Genomic DNA, 27,926 nt, shown 5'->3' with positions numbered 1-27,926 from the left:
GTAATAAAAATAAATAAATAGGTAAATAAAAAGATCTCATAGTCTGTAGAGTTTATCTGTGTTTATTGGGCATGTAATCGCTCAGACTTGGAAAGCATGAAAAAACCAGATCTTACATAGAAAGTCACCGCATTATTCCCTCTCAAACATCATGACATATCTTAAGAGCTTTTCATTCACATGAGCCAATTTGAAATGTACCTCGATATTATCCACAGCAAGGTGGCAACACGCGGCTAGGACTGCCCGGCCATCCTGAAAATACCATTCCGCCAGCTCTCTGCAGGCTTCCTGCAGGAGTCTAGGAAGAAAAAGTGTACGTACTGGATATAAAAACAAGGACGTCATCATAAAAGTGAACGGATGCCTTTTTATAACAAGCTGCTTAAGGGATCAAACAAGATTTAATTTTATATACTTGGTTTAGGTAGAAAGCCTGATTTGGGGGGAAAAATCAGGAAAGCAGTCTTTCTTAGCAGATGAGCTGATAGGCTACCTGCTCTCCCCTGCAATTTTTCTTCTTTTCAGAAGAAAAGCCAAATTTTCAGAATTTCCCATCCTACATCGAACAATTTATGCCTCAGCTATAGGGGCAGTTAACCTTAGAAGAATTACAGGTTGAACAGAAACTTTTCAAGATTTAGGTGGTGACTGAAACAGGGGTGGTGTAATCTTTAGATCTTTAAAATGCCAAGTTTAGAAATGGCAGAGAATAACAGCAAAAAACCAGGAAGGAATACGTTAGTCCCAACACATTATTTGCCTAAGATTTTGTGATCATTTTTACTTGTTAAGTGTCCTAAAAGTTTAAATATCCTATTTCCTAGGGCAATGATAGGAGCTAAGAGAAGACGCAGAGGAAGGTAGATTACTAGATTTGAAAAAGGTCAAAAGGCTGGAGAATCCTAATTTCCATTTCTTTTAAAAACGTTAAGTATTTGGATTTCATTTTTTCTAATTTTTAAAAAAATCTGTATTGGAGTACAGTTGGTTTACAATGTTGTGTTACTTTCTGCTGTACAGCAAAGTGAATCAATTACACATATACATATACTCACTCTTTTTTAGATTCTTTTCCCATAGAGGTTATTACAGAGTATTGAGTAGAGTTCCCTGTGCTATACAGCAGGTCTTTATTAGTTATCTATTTTATATATAGTAGTGTGTCTATGTCAAGAGGCCTAGATGTTTTTCCAGGTGCTAATACCAGGGTCATGGATTTTCAGTGATGGCAGGGAGACGTTATCCACACTGAGTCTAGGGTGAAACATTAATAAACAGCACATCTTACTTTTACTGCCTCTCCTCCCCAGCAGGTTTGATCAGATTTTAGGGATTTAGGTGCTTTATATGCAGTTTCTGTACTGAAATGCAGTTTGCTTTTCTGGAAGCTACATAAGACGTGCGGCGGCTGTGTCTATGTGCCTGACATTTCCCTCCTCGTCTAGGGACGCATGCTGTGGTGAGAAATGCAGTTGAGGACATGAGACAGACGAGTCCTCTGCGTGCCAAGAAGGATGAAATGCCTGGCTCGCAAAAGCTCCTCAAGGGAAACCAGCCACAAAAAAAATATTGATCCCCAACAAAGAACGAATCGCTCACTCGTTAAAGTCTTCCTTGTAGATATCATCAGAATAAGAAGATCCTCTAGGTGTCGAAACATGGAAGGTTTGCATATTTCCCTCACAAGCAGCCTGGAATTTAATGCAATCTTTAGTTAATCTGTAGCTAACTGTTGATAATGGACCAATTTCAGAATATTCTTTTGAACAAAGTATATTTAAATGATGTTTGAAATTTATACTACGATTTGGAGATACCCTTAGAATTTAAAAAAAAAAAAACAAAAAAACCCAAAAAACCAACCCATGAACTCTGTTGTATCAACATGAAGCTTCAAGTGAATGGTTACTAGAGTTGTTCAAGTGTATACAATGTTCAGCAGCATAGAAAAGGCCAGAGTTCAGAGATGCTTGCATGTTTAAAGATCTAAAATAGGTTCAGTGTGGCCAGAGCAAAGAGAGGGTGACTGAAATGTCCAAGAAAGAAGGTCGGGAGGTGGGCAGAAGCCAAGCCATCTACAACTCTGTCCATCACGTGAACATGCCCTTCCCCCTCCCACACGCCCCTGCCAGTGTGTCCAGCCCGTGTCGTTACATGTTTGTACCTGTGCAACAAGCAGAGCTTCTTTAAGCTGACCTCTTGACATAAAAAAATGGACTAATTTTTTCACATCGCCAACGGCTATGCAGTATGGAATGACATCATCCTTATCTTCCTGGATTAACTGATCAGCCCTCCTAATAAAATAACAACAAAGTTTTTTTTATATGACATAGTAATTTCAAGGTTCTCAGTTTGACTGAGATTCTCTGAAGTATCTAAAATTTGCATCAGAATCCACAAAGACTTAGATTTATAATCATATCACATAAGGAGGACAAAAGTTTTCTGAAATAGTCAACACTGTTAGTACTTGTTTTCCCTTAGGAAACTACAGATTTTCATATTTTAAATGCACTGAACATTTCAGGTCTTAAAATTAATGTAGCTTAGCTATTAAAGTAAGGAATATACCTTTCTGATAAGTTGTTACCTAGATATGTGTGATGGGACATCTATTCTCAATTGGATTAATGCATATGTGGGTGTCTACTTCACTAAAGACAGAGAATTTTAAGTGTTTTAGTGAGCACAGCAATGATTGGTGAGCCTCTAAATGCAAGTAGCCTAAGAATCATTGAAAAGGATAATTCAAGAAAATTTTATTTCAGTTACTTATATTTAACAAACATGAAATTTATTTCTGTTTTTATTTTTTCCCTACTCACTGTCATAACCGGCTATGTTTTTGCTGTGCTCATATGCTGGAAAGGGTTAAGGAGCTTTGCCCCAAGCAAGGTAGCTTAAAGAAAAACAATGTTCCCAATATGTGAGGGGGGAGCGGGGGCCTGATCTTGGAGGTTATGAAGGGTATACATGTGTCTGTCTCTGTCTCTCCACATCCATCACTGTCTGTCTGTCTGTCTGTCTCTGTTTCTCTTTTCCTGTTTTAAGTCCCCATTACTTTCTCAATGACCAACCTCATTAATTCCACTCTTAACGTTTAATCTCAGTTTTACTGAAAACTAATCTGGTATATTTAATTTATGCTGGTACCTGCATTAAACTCCATTTCAATTGCCAACTTTTGGGTGGGTGCAGTAGACACTTTTTTATTTAAGAATAAAACAACAATTTTATTATTGTTTGCCTAGATGACTGTTAACAGTCTCCAGTTCATGGGTCATTGGAGTTTTCCCTAACAACCAGGCTTTTACCATCTGACCCTGATTTCCCTGTTATAGCTGTTTAGAAACAATATTCTCTTCCTGGGCATTTAGAAGTAGGGCTGAGAGACTGCCGACCAATCTTTCTGAATGGCTGGATCCATAAAACATGAACTTAGGAGTTGCAGGGACATGATTTTCTGGCCACCATGTGAACTAAGGAGCAGAGAAAATCAGGTGCTGGTTTTCAAAGATAACTGAAAAAGACTGTTGTTTCTTAGGTTGAAACAAAATTGTTTTGTGAAATAAATACCCTTTGCTAACCTGACTTTATTAAGGTTTCCGTGGGAGCAATGACATTTACAATTGTGTAGTAATTGTACACACAATAGAAGATACATGAACTTAGAATTACTTTGGATTCTTAGAGCTTAGTCTAAGGAGCCTGCAGTCTGAGGGCTGGAGCTAGCTATTGCTTAACTTACTTGGGGAGAGTAGGTGCTAGGGAATGGTCCACTTTCCCACCGCTAATTCGTTAATCCTTCTGTATTTCATGCTTAGTCTCTGCTTGATTTTATTGGTACATGTGAGTTAAAGTTGAATTTTTTCTAAACCATGTCCCATGAAACGAAAACCAAACTTTTCATTTTTAATGCCAGAAGCAAAGTAATTACTCATTAAATAGTCCTCTATGGTAACTGGCACGTAGTGAGCGCTAAATATTTGTGGAACGAATGAATAGAACAGAACAGAGAACAGTCTATGTTCCCCCCTCAAAGGATACATGGTGGAAGCCCTAATCCACAGTACCTGTGAATGTGACTTCATTTGGAAATAGAGTCTTTGCTGATATAATTAAGTTAAGATGGGGCTCTACTGGATTAGGGTAAACTCTAAATCTGATATGACTGGTATCCTTATTAAAAAGGGGAAATTTGGACCCAGAGACGCACAGGGGATAATGCCATGTGAGGACCAGGCAGAGCCTGCAGTGCCAAGGGCTGTCGGTAACCACCAGAAGCCAGGGGGACAGCACGGACCTGATTCCTTCTCAGAACCTCCTGCAGGAAGCAACACTGTTGACAACTTGAGAGCCCTGAGAGAATACATTTCTGTTGTTCTAAGCTCTCAGTTTGTGGTCTTTTCCTATGGCAGCCCTAGGAAACCAATACACCTCAGAAGAAATCTTGTTTATTACATTCTAGAACAAGGACATCCGGTTAACCTTGTTCAGTGGTAAAACTCTTCTTCATCATCAGAACTGCCTTGTACACATGCAGAGGACACAGCAGGAATTAGTGTCCACAGAGAGAATTTCTGAGATTATTTACAGAATGACTATTTCACGAACTTCTGGTAACCTTCAAAAAATCTTGCCACTTATATTTCAATAGCAATACATTAACCAGTGAGTATGTTGACTGATCTGTCATTTCCTCCGTCAACATGGGGGAATTTGCCTTCCACCACTGTTCTTATCAGATGTCAGCTCAAATATAAGAATGACTTATAACCGATTCGTTTAATTTACTGTATCAGGAGATATAAAATTCAATTATCATTTAAAACAACATAAAAGCAAAAAATCTCAAAGGCTACTAGCATATTTATATATTGCTTCTATTTTAACAAAATGTAAAACATCTGTTTGGACATAGACTCTCTGCCTCACCTCTGCATCAACTTCTTCCAGTATTTCACAGACACCCCTGGCGCAATTGACAAGGCTTTGTCCCACTAAAACAGGAGAAAAGAAGAGCAGAAACATACCCATTTTGATTGTACGGGCTAACTCTTAACAGACTTTTTAAAAAATGAACTCATATTTATAACACAAGTTTTTATTAAGAGTGTTTGGATTTCCAGGGATATTTTTTGTATACTATCTCATGCATTCCCTAGAGTATAAGTATTACCATATTTTAAAATAAAATAAGATATATAAATTCCCTGATTTAGCAGGGAAAATCCCAAGCCTACAGAAAAAGAAAGAGCAGTGGAGGGAAGGGGGGGAACAGAGAGAGAAAAAGAAAGGAGTTTGGGGGAAGGGGTAGTACATAAAGTATGTAGTTTGAAAAATATACTAACTCACCTTCCCACACAACACCAGAGTAATCTGGTCTATGGTATTCTATGTTCTATTTTCAAAGTCATATATACACTGAAATTTTTATTTCACTGTTACTTATATTTAACAAACACGGCATTTATTTCTATTTTTATTTTTTCCCTACTCATTGTCATAAATTTTATTTATTGTCATCTCTCCCTATATAATTGATATTCCTTTCTTCATATTTTAAAAATTAGACTGCTACTAAAAGAAGCTCGCTGTTCAATTACGGCTGATTGTGACTGTTGTTTGAAGACACAGATTTCACTGAATTCAAGTCTAGAAGGGAACTGAGGAGAAAATATTCTGAAATATCACTACATAAATCAAAACTTCATTTTAATTAAGGCTCTCCAAGACAGGCAAGTTCTACTGCAAATAAAGCTAGAAAATTCGTAATTAGCCTGAAAATAATAGGTTAAATTTTCAATAGGGAATTTTTAACACTACATTATTTATAATCATGTTTTTTGGGGAAATTCGTCTTTATTATAGTAGGGATGAATGGAAGAAAGAAATTGAAATGTAGATTAAATTAACTTTAAAATCACCAAGCTCTTTCAATAAAAACATGTGTTGCAAGTGAAAAGAATAAATGTTTTCCTAATCTCATACTATCAATTTTACAGAAATAGAAGCTATTTGTAAGGCAGTGATCATGAACAATTATAAGGACACCTATATTTCTAAAGGGTTGTAAGCACAGTTCTTTGGATCATTAAGTCCACTGATGAAACTGCACAACAACAAAATTATTAGCTACACAAGTAAATGCCTGATTAAATTATCTTGAATTAAATTGGAATTAAATATAGTTTAAAATTATATACACCTAAATATATAACTCAGAAAGATAAAGAATTACACTGTTCTACCAAATTTATTTCTTCTTTTTCTCCTTCATTTTTGATATTCTTTCTAGAAGTGCCCTGTTAAAGAAGTTACTTTTAAGTCATACCTTTATTTCTTCATAAGAAAAATTTCACACTGCTCCTAAGTTAAATATTTTTTTAGTTTGCAGTTCCTTTTAAATAACATTTTTAAATGGTACACTTTATTATTTTAGATCAAGCAGTAATTCATTGTTTGTCTCTAATGTATGGGGAAATACAAAGGTGAGCTAAGTTTAATTTTGATACAGTTTAATGTAATGTTACTGCTTAGTTTTACTTCATATTATTTATAAGTATTCTTTTTTTTAAGTTATTTTTTTTAATAGATCTCGATTGGAGTATAATTGCTTCACAATACTGTGTTAGTTTCTGTTGTACAACAAAGTGAATCAGCCATCTGCATACATATATATCCCCATATCCTCTCCCTCTTGAGTCTCCCTCCCACCCCTCTAGGTGGTCACAAAGCTGATCTCCCTGTGCTCTGCGCTGCTTCCCACTAGCTATTTTACATTTGGCAGTGTATATACATCAATGCCACTTTCACTTTGCCCCAGCTTCCACATCCCACCCCTGTGTCCTCAAGTCCATCTTCTATGTCTATGTCTTTATTCTTGCCCTGCCACTAGGTTTGTCAATGCCATTGTTCTTTTAGAGTCCTAATATCATGCTTTGTAATTATAAACTTAATTAACCAAGAGCTTTTCAGAAATTATCAACCATGGAATGAGTCCATGTCAATCTAATCTTTTATTTTTCATGGGTAGGAGAATTTCTGTTGACCTAAAAGTACACACGCAAGAAAATGCAAAGCTCACGAAATCTTCCCAAACTGAATACACTCAGGTAACCAGCTCCCAGGTCAAGGAACAGAAGTCCCTCCCCTCTTTTGCTCTATTTCAGTCACCACCCATCTCCCAAAGGAAACCATCCTGAAGTTTAATAGAATGGATTCATCCAAGCCTTTTTGGGAAACTCTGTTTTGTTGACTCAGTGCTCTCTAAAGATCACGATGTGCCTTCACCAGCTGACCCTCAGAGGGGGTCAGTGTGGGCCTGACAAATAGTATTCGCAAGGGGAATTCACGGGGAGCAGATGAGCCAACATAGATTTTCTTAGGAATCAAAGACTAGAGTCGAGGACAGTGGTTCTCACAGGTTAGCTTGTTGGGAAGAGAAGCTGGAGGGCTTCGAAAAGCACCCATCATTGGGCTCCATCCCCCGAGTTCCTGATTCTGTAGGTTTGGGTGGGAAATGCATGTCTAAGGAGTTGCAAGGCATGCTGATACTGCTAGCCAGGATCTCACTTGGATAACTACTGCTCTGAGGTAGACCCCTGGTATCAGATTGGCAGAGAACCAACCAGACCTGGAAGAAGATAAGCTTGATACTTAGTATCTAACTGAGACTTGGAACACTGTGTGAGACTCCTTGGTTTTGCTTTAATAGCACGTTTTACCTCTCCAAGTTCGACCATCAGCTCACAGTATCTCCGAATCTGTCCTAATCGCAAGTGTATTTCAGCAGCTTCCTTCAGTCTTTCCTCTTTATTAGGGACACCAATACCACCACCAAATTTAGACATCTTGACTGTGGTTAGTTCTTGGGCTTCAGACTGGTTAAGAAGAAAATGAAATTTTCTAAATTTTGTTATGCAACAGTTAGTGATAACAGATGATTATAAAAACATTATATGGATACATATTTTATAAGCATATAGCACTGGAAATTAAATATTTTTTTAAATCAATGCTTTTTATCTATAAAATATAATACCTCTTTAAACACAATATTTTGGTGTGGTGAAGAGTAGGGCTTGGATATGCCTGGTGTGGGTGGGAAGAGGCTAAATCCCATTTTCCTTAAAACTCACCAGAAGTCCAGAGGCCAAAAGGTAGTGAGTGATAAAGTGGTATATAACTGGTGAAAAAATATTATAATAAATAAATAAATAACTAAAAATAAAAACTAAAAATTATTCTAATTGGTTTCTATACTATCAATAGGTAACTGTTATAGTCATTAGGTGTCCAGTTTGTGATTTAAAAGGGTACTTCTTTATGAAAATAGCTGCTTCCTGTCACCATCAAATCCACATCCCTGGCAGGATTCTCTCCATGGTCTAACAATTCAATAGTCACCCATTGATACTTCATTGCAAATATAAGAGCTTTTTCTTCTTTCTGGTCCCAGGACTAGTTTATTGTTGGAACTGCATATTGCTTCATGTATAAGGTGACTAGTAGTTTTGTACTGAAATTCATTAAGGGATAAAATATGATCAGTTTTAATAAAATATATCCCAGAATACAGCCTAGTAGGACTCTGAGACAAAAATCAGAGTAGCCCATACATACAATCATCTGGTAACAGTGTAAAGGTAAAGCATTTCAAGGGCTTTCCAGGTGACCTTTGAAGAATTTCACGAGATTCAACCTATGAAAACCATGGCTGCCTTAATCTGTTCCCAAAATAATTGATACTCTCGTGATCAGTTTTTACTGAAGGTTTATGTCCTCAGTGTTCACTTACTTCAGTCTACCAACTCTAATTATATATGCAAAAAATAATTTTCGTATTTTAATAGTGAAAAGGCACAAATTTTTTGTTTGAGTACATCACATCTGCATACTTTACTTACTGTTCGGAATGTAATCAGATGTTTCAAATGCATTATTCCTTTACAGTAGTTCTGAGGAAGTAAGCTATCATCTTGCCCTTTTATCACAGCAACTAAGTCCCATAAATTGTCACTGCCACCCGGAGGCTAAAAAGTTGATACAGAACATCCAAAGATATAATAGTGAATTAAAAACCCCACAGCATTTTGCACCTTTAAAAATATAATGCAGGCATATCTAACTTGAAAAATTAACAAGATAATAACTATACTCTATCTTATTTATTGTTTCTGGTTTCCATTTGCTTTTTTTGTTTGTTAGGCCCTCTGAGATCCTTGTTGGATTAATGCATGCACCCAAATTGTCTGTTGAGGACCAGAGGGGAAAAGCTTTATTCGTTGCAAAAGATCCTTGAATCACCCACGGTCCCAGCAAATAGCCTCTATACATACAAATGTGCGTGTATAAGCGTGTGGGGTATAATATGAAAATTCTGGATATTTTCAAATGTATATAGTAGAGGGCCAGAATAGAAGGTAAGGAAGCATGCTATAAAAGCAGACAGATGAAGACCACACGGCAGCAGCTGACAAGTTAGGAGGTAGATGGGTAGCTGAAGGGCCCTAAAGGCTGTCAGAAATGCTACTGATTAGTCAATGATCGATTTTATCAGTGTTAGTAGGGTGGCAACAGCGAATTGCCTTCTTCTGTCTCCTTTTTAATGTCTCATTGCCCTCACAACTTATGGACCATTTGCTTTCTTACACTCGGATGACACATGTAAATATGTGATCACTTAATGACAAAAGGTTGTCATGATTCACTTTGGCTAAAGGGGAAATTTTCACATTTAATTCCTATAACACTCACTGATAAACATTCTGAAAACCATCTCAGTTTTTTCACACGAGGGTTACCACTTAGTTTCTCTACCTCCTGTTTGATATCTCTTGACACTTTGCCGCACAGCAGAGGGGGCATGCCTTGCTCTACAGCACAATCTGGAGAAGAGACACAACTCAGTGAGAAAAGAGCGCTTATAGAATCGTATTTAGAAAGACGATCTAACACAGGCAGAGTTTCCATACCAGTGTTCCCGATAATTTCTTCCCAGGATCTATCTGCCAGAATATTTATTTGTAAAGGAGTGATTAACGGCGTTAATGACCAGAGTCTCACTGTAGAGTCCCGGGAGCACGAGGCCATAGTGAAGGGGCGACGTGGGTGGCATGTTAAACCTGATGGAAGAAATAAAGCCATTTACTAAAGGAAGCACTGAAAAATATGTTTTATTGATCTGTACCTCCTAACCCTTCCACAGAACTGAAGTTGTGGAGAAGTGTTTTAAATAACATTTCTGTCTTGGCTGAAAACAATACAAGGATGTAAAAAAATGTATTTAGCATCTTCTGTAGACATGAATACAGAGTTGAATAATTATTAGAAAGCAGATGGTCCTGGATGAAAGTGTTGAAATTACATTTCAGTTGGGGTATCAGCAAGCTGACTGTCATACCCATGGAATACACAGTGATCCAGGTATGGGTGGATGTTCTCATTACACGATAAAGAAAGACTTGAGGACCTTTCATTTTAGAATGTCCGGAAATGGGATTCTCTCCCACACTCAGTCCCGCACTGCAGTAACTAAAAGGCCACTGGATACAATGACTAGGTTAGGGTTAACTGCTCTCAATAATCATTTTTGCATTCTTAATTTACCTACTCAACCCCATCGAGGTTCGGGTGCTACAAATGAGAGTAAAATGATGTGCAAAAGGTAAGGAATCTGATTTTCCATTCCCAACTCATTTATAGTAAAAAAATTTGTACTATATTAAGAAACAAAACATTGCCCCAAATATCCAAAAATAGAGGTAAAGGAATGGCTAACTACATCATACCTAAGTTATTAAGGATTTCCTGTTTTACAACTTACGTTTGGGGTGATGGTAAGGTAACGGAGAAAAATCCAAGCCATACATGAGAATATGTGCAAGGGTATATGTGTGCGTGCGTGTGTGTGTGTGTGTGTGTGTGTGTGTGTGTCTGTTTCTCTACAGGGATAGAGAGAAAGACACCACAGTGCTAACAAGAGTTATTTTCTGATTATTTCTGATGACATTTTCTATTATCTTCTGTGTATTCTGATATTTAAATAGTAAGCATGTATACGTTCTACTAAGATAAATGTTATTTCAAAATGAAACACTGTAAGACTTCTTCAGAAATACTGTCTTGCTCAGAAATTATAATCATTAATATAGCAAAACTTAAAAGTACATGAAAAACACTTTACCGTATACATCTGCACCATGATCGTACACGGTATCCAAACAAGTTCCTTCCCGAGTGTCCCACACTTTTATAGTGTAGTCCCAGCTGCCAGATATTAGTAGGTATGGGATCTCAGTATTCCACATTAATCCCCGCACAGGTGCCGTGTGTCCTCTAAGAATGTTTATGCATGCGTCTTGAGTATAATCCCAGATTCGAACAGAACTGAAAACAGAATATTATATATATAATACCATCCAAGTTATAATTTATCTAGAGTATCAGTATATTCTTAATGGAACACAATGATTATTTCTTAGTATACTGAAAAAACATTTTATGTTTCAGTATATGTTATGATTCTCTTCTTTATAGCAAATAAAAATGAATTTTATTTATTTTAAAATGAATAATTAACTAGGCTAGAGCCATCCTATTCCAATATTCTTTCCTTCCTTTTACTGGTCATTAACCCCCGATACTAAATATATGATTCGCAGTTTATGTGTTTAAAAAATTGATTTCTTAAAATAAAATATCCAGAGCAGATAAAGCCAAAGAAAAATATGACTAACAACATGTATACAATAATTTAAGAGCACTCAATTTGTATAACATGAAAATACAGCATGTATGATGATGGGTATTATTTGAAAAATCAATTCGTATCTATGCTTTTATCAATATAGGAAACACTTCATGTTTTTGTCAGTTAAATAAGTTTCTTAGTCTGTGGAATCACTCTCAGATCAAGTACAAAATTTAAATATAAATGGGTTCATAATATTACTTGAATCTACTGATTGTGTAGAGTACAAATGTTACTGAAGGACAATTTGAACTCAAAATCAATTTAAGACCTCCAAATGCCAACTCTGCTTGGGCAATTCATAATAATCTTAGTTAAAGATTTATGTAAACCTGAAAAATATCAAAATATTAATACTCCAAAGGTTATATTACACTATTAGGAGACACACCACATATTTTATTTCTTAAGGCATATCTCTTTCTGCTATATATAAAAAGACTCCTTTCTTTTTCCCCTTTATACCAGGACAGGATAATGTGGTTACTATATACTACAACTTTTACTTGCACCAAGTAAGATCTTTCTTACCTAAATTTATCTCATATTCAAACAGCCCAAACTGTACCATGCAAATGTATCTTGTCTGGATATAAAATATAGACAAGATTTCAGAAACTTTCATAAACCCAGAAAAAAATGTTAAGTCACTCTCATTTCTAAAATATCTTCTTTTCATGCTAACATATATAATCATCTTCTTTTATTCCATTCTTAATGAAAACAGAGTACAGCTGTTTTCCACATTAAATATGGGAACATTATTAAAAATAAACTCGTCTCTACATTTTACAAAGGTTTATTGTTTCAGACGTTTTTCCCTTTCCCAACAGATTTGTTAACTTTGTTCCTGATAAGAGAGAAATAAGCATCTACTGCAAGTACAATAAATAAGGAAATAGAAATCATGAATAAGATGCTAAGTATGGAAAGATTTAATTTACTTGTAGTTGGATGCAATTAGATACTTGTTAACTGCCTACTTGTTAAGTACATATTTAAAATAGTTCCACATACACGTTGGATCATATAAATAAGTACATTTCTAGAAAATTACAAGCTTATGATTTTTAGGACTAGAAAATTAGAATCCAAAAATACATACCCATCATCAGAGCCGCTGCAAAGAATTCCCTCCCTCAGAGGAGACCACCTAACATGGAACACTTTCTCTGTGTGCCCACTAAACACTTTCAGTGGTTGGTCGGAACTGGTGGTCACATAATAGACACGAACATTTTTGTCTTCACAGCCAGTGGCTATCATGTCTCTGAAATATCACCCACGGCACATTAAAAAATAAAAAGTTTGATATTATTTGTTACTGATAGTTTTTAAATGCACACAGTTCTAACTTCTAAAACGAGAATATTTTGCTCCCTTAATGAAGTTACACTAAAAACTTACATAAGTAAAAACATCATTTACAGCAACTGCTCTAGTACAGAAAGAGTTTCTCAATGTTCCCTTTCAATCAGTTGTGTTTTTATTTTATTTATGAGAGATAATGGTACAGTTATTTCTATACATTCTTTTTCCAGATGTCCAGATTCATAACTTTAGTATTTCTCAGACCTTTATATTTTGCAACTATTGGGTCTTAAGAAGGGTCCTGAATGGTCAGTGATTGAGATTTGCTTAATTGCTGGTAGGCACGTTATTAATAACTACATGCCCTGACCGTTGGTAAATTTTGTTGTGGTAGGGATATAAATAGCAATGTTTCCCCTAGAAGTGTGCTTGGAAAGCTCCCCGCAGAACCAGGGTCGTTTCATCTGACAGTAAGTCACATTCCTGGTTTTCCAATTCTCTTTGATGAGATGCTTAACGGTTTGATCCAACAGAATCCTCTGGGAATATAATATGTGGATCTGATCTTTTAATGATCTTGGCTCATTATCTCTAAGAGAGTGAGATAGCTAAGCAACTATTTGCACCCTAGCTGTCATGCCTGGAATACTGTTCCCAACGGAATTCGAGTACCAGGCAGACCTGTGGCATCAGGTACCAGCCAGAACAGTCTCCCGGAGGAACATTAACAACCGTATAAACAGTCCCCAGGCTTTAAAGGTAAAGAGGGGAAGTTACACGTTTTGGACCCAGCTGTTATCAAAACCTTCTCCAAACTTCAAATTGTTGACTTTTGTCGCATGGGTTGTAATACCTATATTTATTTAACCTTACATGCAGAAATACACCAGTTTGTAAACTGCATGCCAATCTATAATGTGTAGATTACATGTGCCCAAGGCCCACTGATAAACAACCCATTCCTCTATGTGGGAAAATGTATTTTGCATAATACAAATATTTACACATATACACGAGCATATTTCTGTATATATGTCTATGCAGACACATAAAGATAAAATCTTAGAAATGAAAAAATATTCAAAGAAGGTACATACAGACATCCAAATTATAAATTCGGAAATATCTTACGAATAAACTTTTATAAGTTTAAGGTGTTTTTCACTCATCTCCTAGGATGCTAAGTGGAATATAAATACAGAAATTAGAACATTTAGAAAAGATTTTTAAAAATAAAAGTGAAATTTTAAAATGAAAAATGAAATTTATTAGGTAGGCTTGGTAGTAGACACAGTAGTTAAGTATAAAGGACTTTTTTTAAAAAAAAGTTTTCTTAACCAACAAGGCATACTGCATTAATTTCTAATTTTTTTTCCTACCGGTCAAATTCTTATTAACCCTATAAAACAGAAATAAGAATGTGGAACTGTTCTGTTGATCATATGCAAGGTAATTCTACTCATTTTTATATTCAACAAATATTTATTAAACATGTTTTTTTCAAGGGATAGTGAAGGTCAGAAGTACAGTGTTTTGCTAAGAATATACTGCTAAAAATAGATAACCACTGCTGATCTCATGGAGCTTACATTTTAGAGGACGAAGCAGCCAATTCACAAATAAAACTTAATTTTATGATGTTAAGTGCACCCAAGGCTTATTATACCATAGGGGAAATTTACCTAATATGGGGGTCAGGGAAGACTTTTCTCCAAAAGCGGTTTTTTGAGCTGAGAGCTGAAGGATAGGGAGAAGTTACTTATATCCGGCCCGGGTTGGGAGGAGTTCTATGGGGTGGGTGGGAAGTAGAAGCCTAGATGGAAGGGGAAACAGGAGTGAAAGCCTTGAGGTGAAAACGAGCTGGCTGGTTCAAGAAGTCCAAAGCCACTGTGGCTGGATGTAAGGAACAAGGGGAGCAAGGCTTGTAATGTGATACTAAAGTACAAAGGAATGGGATTATACAGGGACTCCCTTGTAGGACTGGCTAAGATTCTGCACATTATCCAAGATCAATGGGAAACTGTTGAAGGATTTAAGCAGGAGAATGCAGTGCTCACATCTGTGGTTTTCAACGCTTACTCTGACAGCAACCTAGAGAACACAGAGAGAGGAAGTGGTGACGAAAGGTGTGAATTCTGGAATTGATTTAGAAGACTTTTGCATAAGTCCCAAAACAGACAAATGTCATTAGTTTAGTCGCTGGAGGGATGGTTGGGTAAAGAAGGATATTTAGATGGAGGATATGACAGGAATTGATGGCTGGCTGGAAGTGAAAATTGAGAGATGATAAGGTCTAAAAGAAGAGGTCAAGGATTTGGGCTTTAGCAGTTTGTTGTTTGCATTTTCAGGCCACTGAGATGGGAAATACTACGGAAGAGCTGGTCACAAGCTCATTTTAGAGCCTCTAACCTGGGACCTCCCTGGCAGTCCATGGTTAAGACTTCGTCCTCCAATGCAGGGGGGTATGGGTTCAATCCCCCGTCGGGAAGCTAAGATCCCACATGCCTTGGGGCCAAAAAAACCAAAACATAAAGCAGAAGCAATATTGTAATAAATTCAATAAAGACTTTAAAAATGGTCCACATAAAAAAAATAATTTAAAAAAAAAAAGAACCTGTAACTGTGTGTAATAAATGCTTCTATATTTACTGGAAGAAACTCATAGATCCATCATTTTGTATAATATGTGATTTGACTCAGAACACAGTGTAATAAGGTTTTAATATTTTAGTATGTATATTTTACAACTCTAATATGGAAAAGCATAATGCACATTGTTTTCACAATATTTAAAGAAAGTTTGAATTTTTTAATATAATTTATATCCCATCAAAGAGAGGTTTGAAACACAAGATTCTTGGAAGTGCAGTGACTTAAAGGATCAATTTTAGTGGAGGTTTGACTTGGATTAATTTTTAAACCTAAGCTGATCTTTAATGCCAGGCTCTTAAGCAAGGTTGACCTTTCAAAACCATTCTAAGTTCCGTGTCATGGGAAATCACCCAAGGCCGTGGCATTTGCATTAGGTGGGGGCAATGGAAAGTCACGGGGAACAAAATACCATTGCACGGATTCCTAAAAAGGGTTCAGAGGAAGGGCCATGTTTCTCAGAAGACACACACAGATTGGACTGATTTCCAAGTTTCATTAGTTAGTCATATGCTTTTCCTTAAAGCAGCAGGAAATAGCTTGAAAGTTGGAAATCAGTATTTCTAAATCATATAAAAACCTCACGGAATAAAAACAGACGGTTACACATGCAATTACAAGGCTAGGCAAAGGGAATATTACCTAAAAAGAGTCATGAATATTACCTGTGGAAATAACATTAAACTTTATGGCTATTCAGAATCTCTGAAATGTAATTATTACTTATTTCCGGAAAAAATACTTACCTGTTGTTTTGGCTCCAATCACAACCAAACACTGCAGCTGGATGTTTGTATTTGTGTAGTACTTTACCATCAACTGTTCGAATAATACTGAAATTAAGTATAATATATTAATAGAAAATTACAACAGTCTAAATACCTCATTCAAGGGAAGAAAGCCAGAGCTGTAAAATTCGAACATAAGTGTTTTAGGAAAGAGACCTTGTCTGCAAAGCACAAGGAACATTTAAAAGTACTGTGTAAATAATATTACCAATTATGAGTAAGGATATTTATATCACATAGTATTAATTATGGTAACCCACTGAAACCAATTTAAAGGAGATACATTTTTATTTAGAAACTATTTCTTATATTTTTAATTAGGGAAATACATAGTTTAATACATATATTTTAAAACATATGCATTAGATTTCAGCTTCAAAATTTAACAGTTCAAAATTTAACAGTTCAAAATGTATGCTTAAAACAACTCATTTATAGTGTTGGTTGCATGCACTATTACACCAACTGCAAGACATATAATATTTTTGTGGCATGTTTTAAGTGATACAACTAGAAATTCAGAGGACCCCTTCTCCCGAAACAGATCCTATATACTTTCACTGCAAAAACAAAAGAAGCTCTAATACCTTCCTATAATATTACCATAGTGCAAGGGCTATTGATTCCATTAGGGACACAAAGCTGTGTATAAATTAACATATTGCAAAGTTTTAAAAGTCTTTGGAAAAGACCCTTTTAAAACATCACTAGGCCCACCAAAACTTTTGAGGTTACTGGTTAGTGGTGGTGACCTACGCTTCCAAATATTTAGTCATTGACTGTGGTATTTATCAAATAAGTAATGCCCTGAGAATAAGGTAAAGCTAATCGTGTATCACCTAGTCAAAAAACTCTTACATACATCTTTCGTATTTTGGTATGTATCAATTAGCAAATAGTCATTTTCAAGGGAAAAAATCACTAAATGTTGTTTCTGAAAATTTTAACTTCTTGGTAAAGATCTTTGGTTTCCATAACTACTGTATTTTCCACTGAAATTAAAAAGTGAGGATGAGAAGATTTTGGGCTGGGTATAGCAAAACCTAAGAGGAGATAAACTTTACTACTTCTCAACAACCATAAGTGCTTATACTACCTGTCAAAGATGACAATACCTATAGCTATAGGGTAGCACCACTGGATTAAAAACATTTTTTTTAACTCAAAGGCAATTCTTCCCTTACATATATTTCTTGGAAGCCTACTTTTTCCTGGGACTCAACAGAATTAAGAAAGCACATATTTCTGAGAAGTTAGTCACTTTCTAAAAATAGGCATTTCCCACAGGCATGACCTTATTCCTCCTTACAAAGCCTTTTTTATCCTTTTTTAAATAATAACACCTACTGTGAACAAGCTTCTAGAGTACTTGATACCTCTTTAATCACTTGCGAAACTGAAATACCACTCCCTCAAAATGTGATGAAAATTAGACTCTGTGAAAGTCCTTTAAGTTTCTTTGAGGCAAGTCACAGTATTTTAGTTAAAATTCGAGTAGTATGTTCATTTAGAAAGAATTAGTGGTTTGTTTATTTTTAAACATCATTGCATTGTTATTTATTACTGATATATCATAGCAATGTTGCATGTGCCTATGTGGGCTTATAAATAATATTTATGATAGTAGGTAGAGCTGTACAAATGGAAGCTCATCGAATATTTTAATGTATGTGCTAACATGATACAGTTGATATTATCAAATGTATCTTTTATAAACAGTGTAATTTCATACATAGTACTTACCAGTAACCATCACCACTGCAGGTTGCTATTCTTTTGGAATCTTTATGACTCCAGGCAATGCAGAATATTCCATTTTTTCCATGCTTCAAAAAATGTAAAATACCTATCAATAAGAAATAATTCACCCCTTTTTCCTCTTATTTATTTACTTCTTCTAATATTACTTTTCTATTAGGAACTTGCTCTAGATGATGCTACAGAGACACTATTGTCAACAGCAGAAAGCCGAATACATACTTTAAAGAATGTGTAACGCTGTCAACACTTAAGAAACAAAACTATTGTTTTAAGACATAATTTCCATTCTGTGGACACTGGTAAAGACCCAGAATCTGCTTCCTCAGCCATATGTAGAATTAAGCTCTGCTTAATAGCTTAATACCTTTTTCTGTAAAAGCCCTTCTGGAGATGAAGATAGTTATCTATCTGCTTTCTAACCCATTTAGGCTCCTAAAACTACAGTATAAGAGATGCTGCAAGCAGCTGTTATTATTGATTGTTCTTCTAAATTTCAAAATTTTATTTTTATGAAACAAAGAAGGTTTAAGGTTATTATTATAACAAATCACTCTGTATTTACCTGTACTCTATATTTATCTGTATTCTTGGACTGGGAAAGGGTAAAGGTATACAGTCACAGCTGGTATGATGAGAATTTTTAAAAACACAAAGAATATATTTTACAGATAGGAATGTCATTCATCAACTAGGTAATGGGTGAATAAAGGCTGCAACCAATCCATTTCCAAATTTTGTTTAAAACATTTCAGTTTTATATAGCACTTAAATCGTGGATGCTCTTAAGGGAAGACTAAAGTGACTTTTTATCTGGAGCTTTAAGGCTGTTTTACTAAGGTGGTCTCCAGTTTGCTATTTTTACCTTTCTTGGGGGGTCAAGGTGGGTAGGTTTATAAAGATGAACACAAGAATGGAGGCAGTCTCTATACTCACTCAGTTGAAGGAGGGGAGGTCCTCCATCAGCTGTGTTTGTCCCCGTGAACGGGGCACTTATGTCCCCCTCACATCCTGCATTTTATTTTGTGAGGCACATGTAACTTAATTAACTGAAGCTGGCAGTGTTCATTTTCCCCACATTTATTATCCTAGATGTAAGCGGTTTCGATATTGGTCTTAACTATGCTCTTGGAGCTGGGAAAGACATAAATGGACGTAAGAGACGTCCCTGACGCTCAGGGCTGGGCTGCTGGAATCAGGCTGCACCTGCCGAGCGCTAATAGGAAGATACTTAGTTGACAGGACGCCGAGATGCTAGAAGAAGAAATCGACAGATCTGACATCCAAGGATAAGATTCTTGAATTAGGTCAAAAGTTTCTTTTCCAGGTTCATCTTTTCTTCTTATATCCTTATTTATTATGGGATACGCATCATTCTGGTGATGGGAAGGGCAGAAGGCGGGCTGGGGGAGTGCTAAACTGAGAGGATTGCTGTTAAGTAGAGAAAGGGAAGGATGAACTGTAGTCCTTTGCCAAAGTTTCCTCTTTTGAGAGCAAAATTGCCCACTGGCGGTTGGTGAAGTTTCCCTAAGGCTCTGCATTTGTCACATAACTTCCGTAACTCCTGGAAGATCAGGCTACTTGATTTTCAGAGAGAGAGAACAGTCTTTTGTATAAATGGTTTTAAAGCCTCGATATATAAATAATTATCAAGTAAGTTATATGTTTAATAAACTTCAACAGTAATCATTTGAAATGAACGAAATTTCAAGAGAGTGAGAGACAATCCTAGATCCTGTTCACACTTCCCTCCATTCACAACTAACATACTGTAATAAGAGCATACGTATTTACAAAATATTAACAGAACCCAGGGAAATATGAGATGACAATTTAACTCCAAGCGGAAGGAAAAGTACAATCTGTGACACTACAAATAGGAAGAGGGAAGCTTTCAGAACTTGTCATGGAAAAATGGAATTTGAGACTTGGAAGGAAACCCAAGAAATTATATAATCCAACTTCACCATCTTATAAATGAACAATCATTAGAGATATGGGGACATATGTATATGTATAACTGATTCACTTTGTTATAAAGCAGAAACTAACACACCATTGTAAAGCAAGTATACTCCAATAAAGATGTTAAAAAATAAATAAATAAATGAACAATCAGGTTCAAGCCAATAATATTATCCTCTCTATGTCAAGAGCTAATCAGTGACAAAATTGGAACTATAATTTGGGTCTTGTTCTGAGTTTAGTCTTTTTCCAACTTTTGAATATTTTCCTAGACAATTTTGTGGAAGATGACCCAAAATTCCTTTGAACCGCTAATGCAACTTTAGGTGAATTTTTATATCTTAGACTCAGCTACATTTTTCAGAATTCATTTTAGCACGTGCATGTCCTCTTGGATTTTCTGCTGATTAAAAGACTACAATGCCAACTGGTGACTAATAAATTAAGAGAGAAAAGCATTTAAAAAACGTGAAGCCGGGCTTCCCTGGTGGCGCAGTGGTTGAGAATCTGCCTGCCAATGCAGGGGACACGGGTTCGAGCCCTGGTCTGGGAAGATCCCACATGCCGCGGAGCAACTAAGCCCATGAGCCACAACTACTGAGCCTGCGCGTCTGGAGCCTGTGCTCCGCAACAAGAGAGGCCGCGATAGTGAGAAGCCCGCGCACCGCGATGAAGAGTGGCCCCCGCTCGCCGCAACTAGAGAAAGCCCTCGCACAGAAACGAAGACCCAACACAGCCAAAAATACATAAATAAATTAAAAAAAAATTAATTAATTAATTAATTAAAAAAAAAAAAAAGTGAAGCCGTCTAAGACATTATGTTATTCGGCCAGCAATAAATACATCTTACCTCATTAAAACGTTGTACGATTTTGCCCTTTTTAATATCCCAAATAAAAGCACCATTTCGAGAAGTTGCTCCAGCAATACAATTTAAATCACCTTAGGAAACAATTTGTTAGACATTATATGAAATGTTTGCCACAAATGTAATTCTTTTCAAAAATGTAATTTTTGAAAAAGTAAGACTTGAGTTTGAAAGTGCTCTTTCTTTTAAATCATGAAAATTATCAAATGTATGCAAATATAGAAAGAACAGTATAATGCATGAATCCATCATACAATTTCAACAATTATCAAAATATGGTCAATCTTATTTTGTCTATAGCCCCCCACTGGATTTCTTTGTAGCAAATCTCTAATATTGTATTCTTTCATCAATAAATACTTGAGGATGGATGTCTAAAATACAGGAACTCTTTAATTAACAAGACCAAACTGCTACAATCACAAATAGAAAAATTATCAAAAATTCCTCAATATTATTACATATCCAGTCAGTATTTACATTTTTCTGACCATCTAGTAATTTTTTTAATGGTTAGGAAAGTATTTCTCTAAGCAGGACACATGAAAAAATTCATTTTCTCCATCAAAGACATAAACAATGCTCTTTGTTTCTAAGAAGTTAAAAAAATCTGTTAAAATCGAACTGCTGCTAAGTTAGTATATGGTCTTGAATTTTTTTCAAGGCAGTCAAAGAAGAGGTTTGCTCCATTAGAAGAAAGAAGTAGCTGTTATCTGCCTCCTAGGAGTAAAAATATGGGGGAATTATTTTGTGATAAATGACTATAAATACTAAAAGAAAAGTCCTCACCATTTTTTTCTGGGGTTTTCATTCTGCTACCTTTTTAGTGCTCTAAAATTATTGGGGGAAAGTTTCCATATTTATTTGCACTCCCAAAAATTTTCCTGTGATAGCTACTCTAAAAATAAAGGAAATTTTGCAATCATCTATAACCTACTCTACTTCCATCCAGTGTCAACCTCTGCTAATCTTTTAAGTTTCATCCATATTTACCTAACAATAGTGATTCATCAGTAATCACGTTGCAAAAATTGGCAGAATTTCCATTTTCCAACATTTTTATTTTCTTAAGGCAAATTCTCAATGTAGAGAGTGAAATAAAGCTTTAAGTAAGATTGGGCCTTCTGTGTTATGATTTGAAACAATGGTTTTCACAGTCACAATTTCTATTCAAGCTTTAGGTTTGAGACTTGAGTACGTTTTGTAGAAGGAAGAGTGATCAGCTCATTGCTGTTACAGTGTCACTGCACTGGTGGCCCAATTCCTGTATCTCAACCCAGCAGGCCCTGCTGTGATGACACCAACTACAGTGACTAAGAGCACAGGCTTAAACATCAAACTGACAAGGGTTCAAATCTTGACTCCACCACTACTCCCTATGTATGTAATCTTGGGTAAGTTACTCAACCTCTCTGACCTCAGATCCTCTTTAATAAATGTTGGCTCTCACAATCAAAAGTAAAATGAAGATGGAGGTAAAGAAGGGAGCAGAAAAGAGTGCTAATTCTTTTTGTTCCTTACTTCTTAATTAGTGAAGTAACATTTTTTTCCAATTAGCTTTGGATCTATAATGGCACTAAGTATGTTCTGCTTCAGAGAACAGCTGCTGTCATTAAGACTTGGAAGTAAAACCTTCTTCTAGATCTTCTCCTCACAGTAGGAGATAAGGGATACAAAAACAGTAGTTCTTTACCTTTTTTGTATCATGGACTTCTCTGAAAATCTGATAGCTATGATAATCTTTGACAGACATAGGAACATACACACATACACTAAAAACTATGCATAAAATTCCAAGAGATTCCCAAATTCTCTGAAGACATCAAAGCCCTGACAGCCCATATATTCAGGGCTAAAAATCTCTATGCACAATGAGATAAGCTAAAAAATAAGCTATATCTTGGTTATAAATGGGTTTTAAATTAATATGTTAGTATTAGGACAAATAAGTAAAGCATTCTACATAGTTTATAAAGTGAAAAATTCATTTTAGGTGTGTAAAATTATTTATTACAGGAAGAAAATGTTTTGGGAGAAAATGTCGGAGGTTTCATAGGACATCTCTTTTTTACGTACAGGAAGGTATAAAGGTAGCATCATTCTGAGATCAAAGAAAAGACCCTATTATAGCATAAAAGTTCTTCAATATTACTAAAGTGGAGTTTATATAGAATCACATGCTCACAATTAAACTCTGATGATAAATAATCATTCACATTCACAAAACAGATGTATCAGAGAAAGACAGGTATTATAATTTTTAAAAAATACATGTTTTATTTTCATATATTTGATTCACATGAAAATTTTAAGGAAAACTTCTATAATGTAAAATATACTACACTTTTATAGGCATATCTATACAAATGCAGCTAAAATTAGATGGGTCAGTATCATCCTGATTTCCTGTGGCTTTTCTATATGACTATGTCATATAGAAGGGCCCAGAAATCAACGTGCTTGTGCAGATAGTCTATTCTAAAACCCACAAAAACTGCACCAACAACTAAGTTGGTACTAATCTGCCTCCACCATCATTTGGAGTACGATGGCACTGTGAGGAAGAAGATAATGCAAATGAAAATAAAAGTTAGGAAAGTCATTTAATTGTATTCCTGATTTTAATAAAATACTTCTTACCTGGAGCCCACGAAAGGGAATAAATAACCCCTTCATTCCCTGGGGAAGTGCACACTGCCGTCAGTGTGTTTATATCCCAGACTTTTATCGTGCCGTCAAATGAAGCTGTTGCTAGAAGACTGGGATCATCAGGTTTGAATTTGCAGTCGAAGATCGTTTCCACATGACCCTAGGGATGCAGCGTAAAAAAACACAGAACAAACCCAGACAAAACGTGAGTCCTCAGCAGGGCTGTGTTCTATCTTACACAGAGGCTTAACGATCGTGAGAACCGAAGTTCGTAGACGCAGAGAATTATTATGACTCCCTAATAGAAATAAACCTTAGAAATCACTTAATCCAACCTTGCTCATTTCATGAATGAGAACAAGAAAGCTCAGACTAACCGGCAGAGGTGGACTTCTCCTTCCTTCTGAAAGAATATTCTCTTTCTCATTTTGCTTCCAAAATATACTACAACTATGTGATTTTCCACGATACAAAGGAGTAATGTGGCCCACACGATAATGGGAAAACTACCAAATGCAGAGTAATCCTGATAAGCTAAACAGACATTAATACTTAAAGAAGTCTAATGTTTATAATGTTGACAAATAATTTTAATAGTTCTAAACATTTTTCTAAAATGTTTCAATCAACCAAGATAAAGTCCTAATATATGATTCTCTATGAAAATAATTTTAGAATATCATCAATAATACGTAAGTAAAAGTAAACATCATTTTATACACAAAATAAGTATTGTGTATAAAAGAATGACCGCAGACCTACCAAGTCCCTAAGAAAATCCCACTTCTTAGCTCCCATATCATAAAGTCCAACTCCACCATCCAGGAAACAGCACACTGCGTGACCAGGAGGAACAGAAAATGCTTGATTCTGTGTCAGAGTTGGGGGTGGTACTGCTTCACTCGTTGAGGATGTATAATGATTTTTGGTTGGGGACTGGATTGAAACTAGAAAAGAAAAAAAAAATAAACAAGTAAACATTTATGCCAGTTATCTTCCCATAGGCTGGAATGAAACCACAGAACTTAATTTACAAAGACGCTCTTCGTTTTCTTTCATCCAGAATTTATATCAGTAAACTCTTAAGCAATGATCAGATTTTCTGCCCCAGGAGTACTTTAGCAGCATTGCCCATACTTATATATTTATATACACAAAATGGGATATTATTTTGAAAAGAGGTGTATAGAAGTGCAGATGGTGAAAAATGAATGAAAATTAGTTTCTGAGGAATCACAATATGTGGTGAATATTTGGTTTCTTATTGCCCCATAAATTAAAGCACAGCACGATTATTTCTGAATTAAAATTTTCTTTCGAAGTGCTGATGTAATAGCTTACTTCTTCCTCTACACAAGCAAACACACATGCATGTGAACTTTTTTCTTTTAGAACTAATAACTCTCTTCCACTAATTTTCAATACAATGAAAATAATTATTTTTGAGATTATTTATAATTTACTTTAATTTAGCACCCAAATTAAGAATTACAACTGTCTGATATACATTTGCATATTAATTTCTCTCTTCTTCCTCAATTTTTACTGTTCACAGACTTTCAATTCCCCAACTTTCAATTACATAAATGTCTCCTTGTTCAGTTATTTTCTTTGTATTCTTTATCACATATTTTGTCTTCTTTCAAAAAGCTTTTCCTTAGAACATATATATACTCTTGTAAATATAATTCAAAATAATGATACCACCATAAATTATCAGACCAATCTAGATTAATTACACACTGGAATATAGATAAATATTTCCCAGTATATTGTCTTTTTTGATTCAAATATAATAAAGTCTTTCTTATTGCGTTCATTAGGATAATACTCATTTCTTAGAATCGGAGAACGACAGGCAGTCCAAACTAGAATGAACCATTAATAACAAAAGAAGCATTTGTTTGGTTCAACGAAATTTTGCTAAAAGTTTGGTTAAAATTAATATAATCCATGACTGTTTTCTAATATTTTAATTTGTTGATATTATAGGTGGTTTTGATACCCTTCATGCTCCTATCTATCCATAATTCATCCTTTTTCAGAATTTGATGATTATGTCTACCTTTAAAGTTTTTCATTTTTACATAATTTTTCTTACTCCACACTTTCTGTTACATTAAAAAATTGGGAGAAAAAACTAACTATCAACAACCTGAAAGGAATGACTCAAAAATGACAAGATCAGTATGTGCTTCTTTATATTTCCTGATCTTTCTCTAATGGGCCTGGACCACTTTTGCAGTAAGAAAAAAATAAAGAAGAAAAGAACCTATGATATTTCAGTCATCTTATGAGATGGGTGTTCACAGCAAATAAACAAAGAAAAAAATAGTTCCAAAAAATGCAGGATACATAAACAATATGCCAGTCCCCAGCGTACTATCAATACTTCTCCAGTCCTAATGCTTCTAGACCCTCCAGTTTCCAGGATTTAGAAGTATTAGGAAAAGCTTAAATTTGTGAAAAGACTGGAGGTTCAAATACAGAGATTTTCTACTACTTGCCATTGCCCACAAAATTAGATACTAAATTGGCTAACCAAAACAACATTATTTTGAACAGGCCTCACTAATTATTTAGTATATAATAGACAGTAGTGAGTAAGGAGGAATCAATAACTCTAGGTTGTTCAATCACTAAACTCTTTTCCCCATTTTTTTTATGATCCACACAGAAATAAAAGAAACACTACCACCCATGCAGAGTAACCACAGTTGACTTAAATAGGAAGTCAATTTCTTTTCCTTCATATTTAGGAAAAATTCTAATTCTAAACCTCCCCCTCCATACTCCAGATTTTTCTTTTATACCTTAAATGTATTTTATAATTTTTTCTTAATCATAGAAGTAATAAAAGGTAATTTAAAAAAAACCACAAAAATAAATGAAGAATATCTATAATACTAACTACTAATCCTGCGACAAACATGCAATACATTCAAACATGGAATATATATTCTAGATCCTACATTTCCAATGTTTAGGTTATTTTAACTTTGTTATAAACCATATAGATTGTAAAAGAGCCATGTTTAAAACAAAGTCCCCTAGTTCAGACCAATTTTATTTAATCCCATCACTCTTGATATTTTTTATTTTCACCAATATCATTGTTTCATTTTCCCCATGTAGATTATTTGAGATTATCTTAATATCCTCATTTAATAGCATTTTTAAATGTAACTTTGCTCTAAATAGTTTCAATTTAGCAATATTAGATATTGTGTGGCTTTGATGGTACCTTTAGCACATATATTGTCAAAGGTTATTTTTTTAAATTTGCTTTTCAGTAGCAGTATTTGATACATGTATATCATTATATCACTCATTTTATTGGATAGTAGCAAGTATGATATTTTAAAATATCAAATTTTGATATTTTTACTCACATTTCTTCCTTGGAGGAGAATTCAGTACATGTAAGCAGTGAAACCCTGTTTTCTTTAATTTAAAATTATCAACAGGTGTTGCTCTAGAAACATTCCAAACGCGCAAAACACCCACTTGAGAATCTAGTCAGATCAAGAAACAAGTATTATATTAACAAATTTTATTTGAAACATAAAATGCCTAGATATAAAATAACAAAATTTCAACTTGCCAGATTTTTAGCACCACTTACTGACATTCTTCACACAGTAATATTATATCATAATACAAAGAAATAGCCGAAGTGATATTCATCCTTTCAATTTTTGGCACGTTTTGCCTTTTTTTTTCTGTTCCAAATCCCTTTCTCGGGTGAGAGACTGCCTGCCTTGGGAGCTTCCCCGACAAAGATGATTATGACAATGTGACCACAAAAAAGCACCCCAGTGACACACTTGCTCTAGGACAGCCAGCCACAGAAAACTTTCCACCTCTACCATTAAGTAATCCTTCACCTTTTGAAATGTTTGTAAACTGCTTCCTTGCTCACTTGCAGCCAAACAAAGACTGCCTGATATACCTGAAGACTAATTAGAAAGCCCCCTCCTTCCAAAAATCCCACCTTAATAAGCTACTCTGGAAAGAGTCTGGCAGTTCCTCAAATGATTAAACGCAGAGTCACCATATGACCCAAAAATTGCACTCCTGCATATACACCCAACCGAATTACAGACATGTGTCCCCATAAAGCCTGCACACGAATGTTCACGGCAGCATTCATAACCGCACAAAAGTGGAAACAAGC

General features: G+C 35.3%; 1 protein-coding gene and 1 long non-coding RNA gene across 7 annotated transcripts in view; one reads left to right on the top strand and one right to left on the bottom strand.

Moving 5' to 3' along the window:
• WDR17 (WD repeat domain 17) overlaps positions 1-27,926 on the bottom strand; it is a 95,790-nt gene that overhangs the window by 15,772 nt on the left and 52,092 nt on the right. For 5 of the 6 annotated variants that reach the window (XR_009006533.1, XM_057537347.1, XM_057537348.1 and 2 more), the window contains 16 exons: positions 27,142-27,264; positions 24,512-24,696; positions 23,741-23,909; positions 21,083-21,174; positions 18,253-18,335; positions 16,468-16,554; positions 12,867-13,031; positions 11,195-11,397; positions 9,984-10,133; positions 9,766-9,896; positions 8,916-9,041; positions 7,734-7,889; positions 4,942-5,006; positions 2,168-2,300; positions 1,603-1,694; positions 202-301 (listed from right to left, as the gene is read on the bottom strand). Coding sequence is in view for 5 of the 6 variants with exons in the window: in XM_057537347.1 (XP_057393330.1) it covers positions 202-301; positions 1,603-1,694; positions 2,168-2,300; positions 4,942-5,006; positions 7,734-7,889; positions 8,916-9,041; positions 9,766-9,896; positions 9,984-10,133; positions 11,195-11,397; positions 12,867-13,031; positions 16,468-16,554; positions 18,253-18,335; positions 21,083-21,174; positions 23,741-23,909; positions 24,512-24,696; positions 27,142-27,264 (2,060 nt within the window). In the remaining variant the exon portion in view is untranslated. The remainder of the gene's footprint in view (positions 1-201; positions 302-1,602; positions 1,695-2,167; positions 2,301-4,941; positions 5,007-7,733; positions 7,890-8,915; positions 9,042-9,765; positions 9,897-9,983; positions 10,134-11,194; positions 11,398-12,866; positions 13,032-16,467; positions 16,555-18,252; positions 18,336-21,082; positions 21,175-23,740; positions 23,910-24,511; positions 24,697-27,141; positions 27,265-27,926) is intronic. The other variant, XM_057537349.1, reaches the window with a different exon arrangement.
• LOC103007515 (uncharacterized) overlaps positions 13,198-27,926 on the top strand; it is a 39,723-nt gene continuing 24,994 nt past the window's right edge. The window contains exon 1 of the long non-coding RNA XR_451636.2: positions 13,198-13,542. This is a non-coding gene — a long non-coding RNA (uncharacterized LOC103007515). The remainder of the gene's footprint in view (positions 13,543-27,926) is intronic.

This window comes from Balaenoptera acutorostrata, chromosome 21 (genome assembly GCF_949987535.1).
Source record: "Balaenoptera acutorostrata chromosome 21, mBalAcu1.1, whole genome shotgun sequence".
NCBI classification, from domain to species: Eukaryota; Metazoa; Chordata; class Mammalia; order Artiodactyla; family Balaenopteridae; genus Balaenoptera; species Balaenoptera acutorostrata.
The sequence above is the reverse complement of the archived record's forward strand: the minus strand, read 5'-3'. Positions and strand labels throughout refer to the sequence as shown.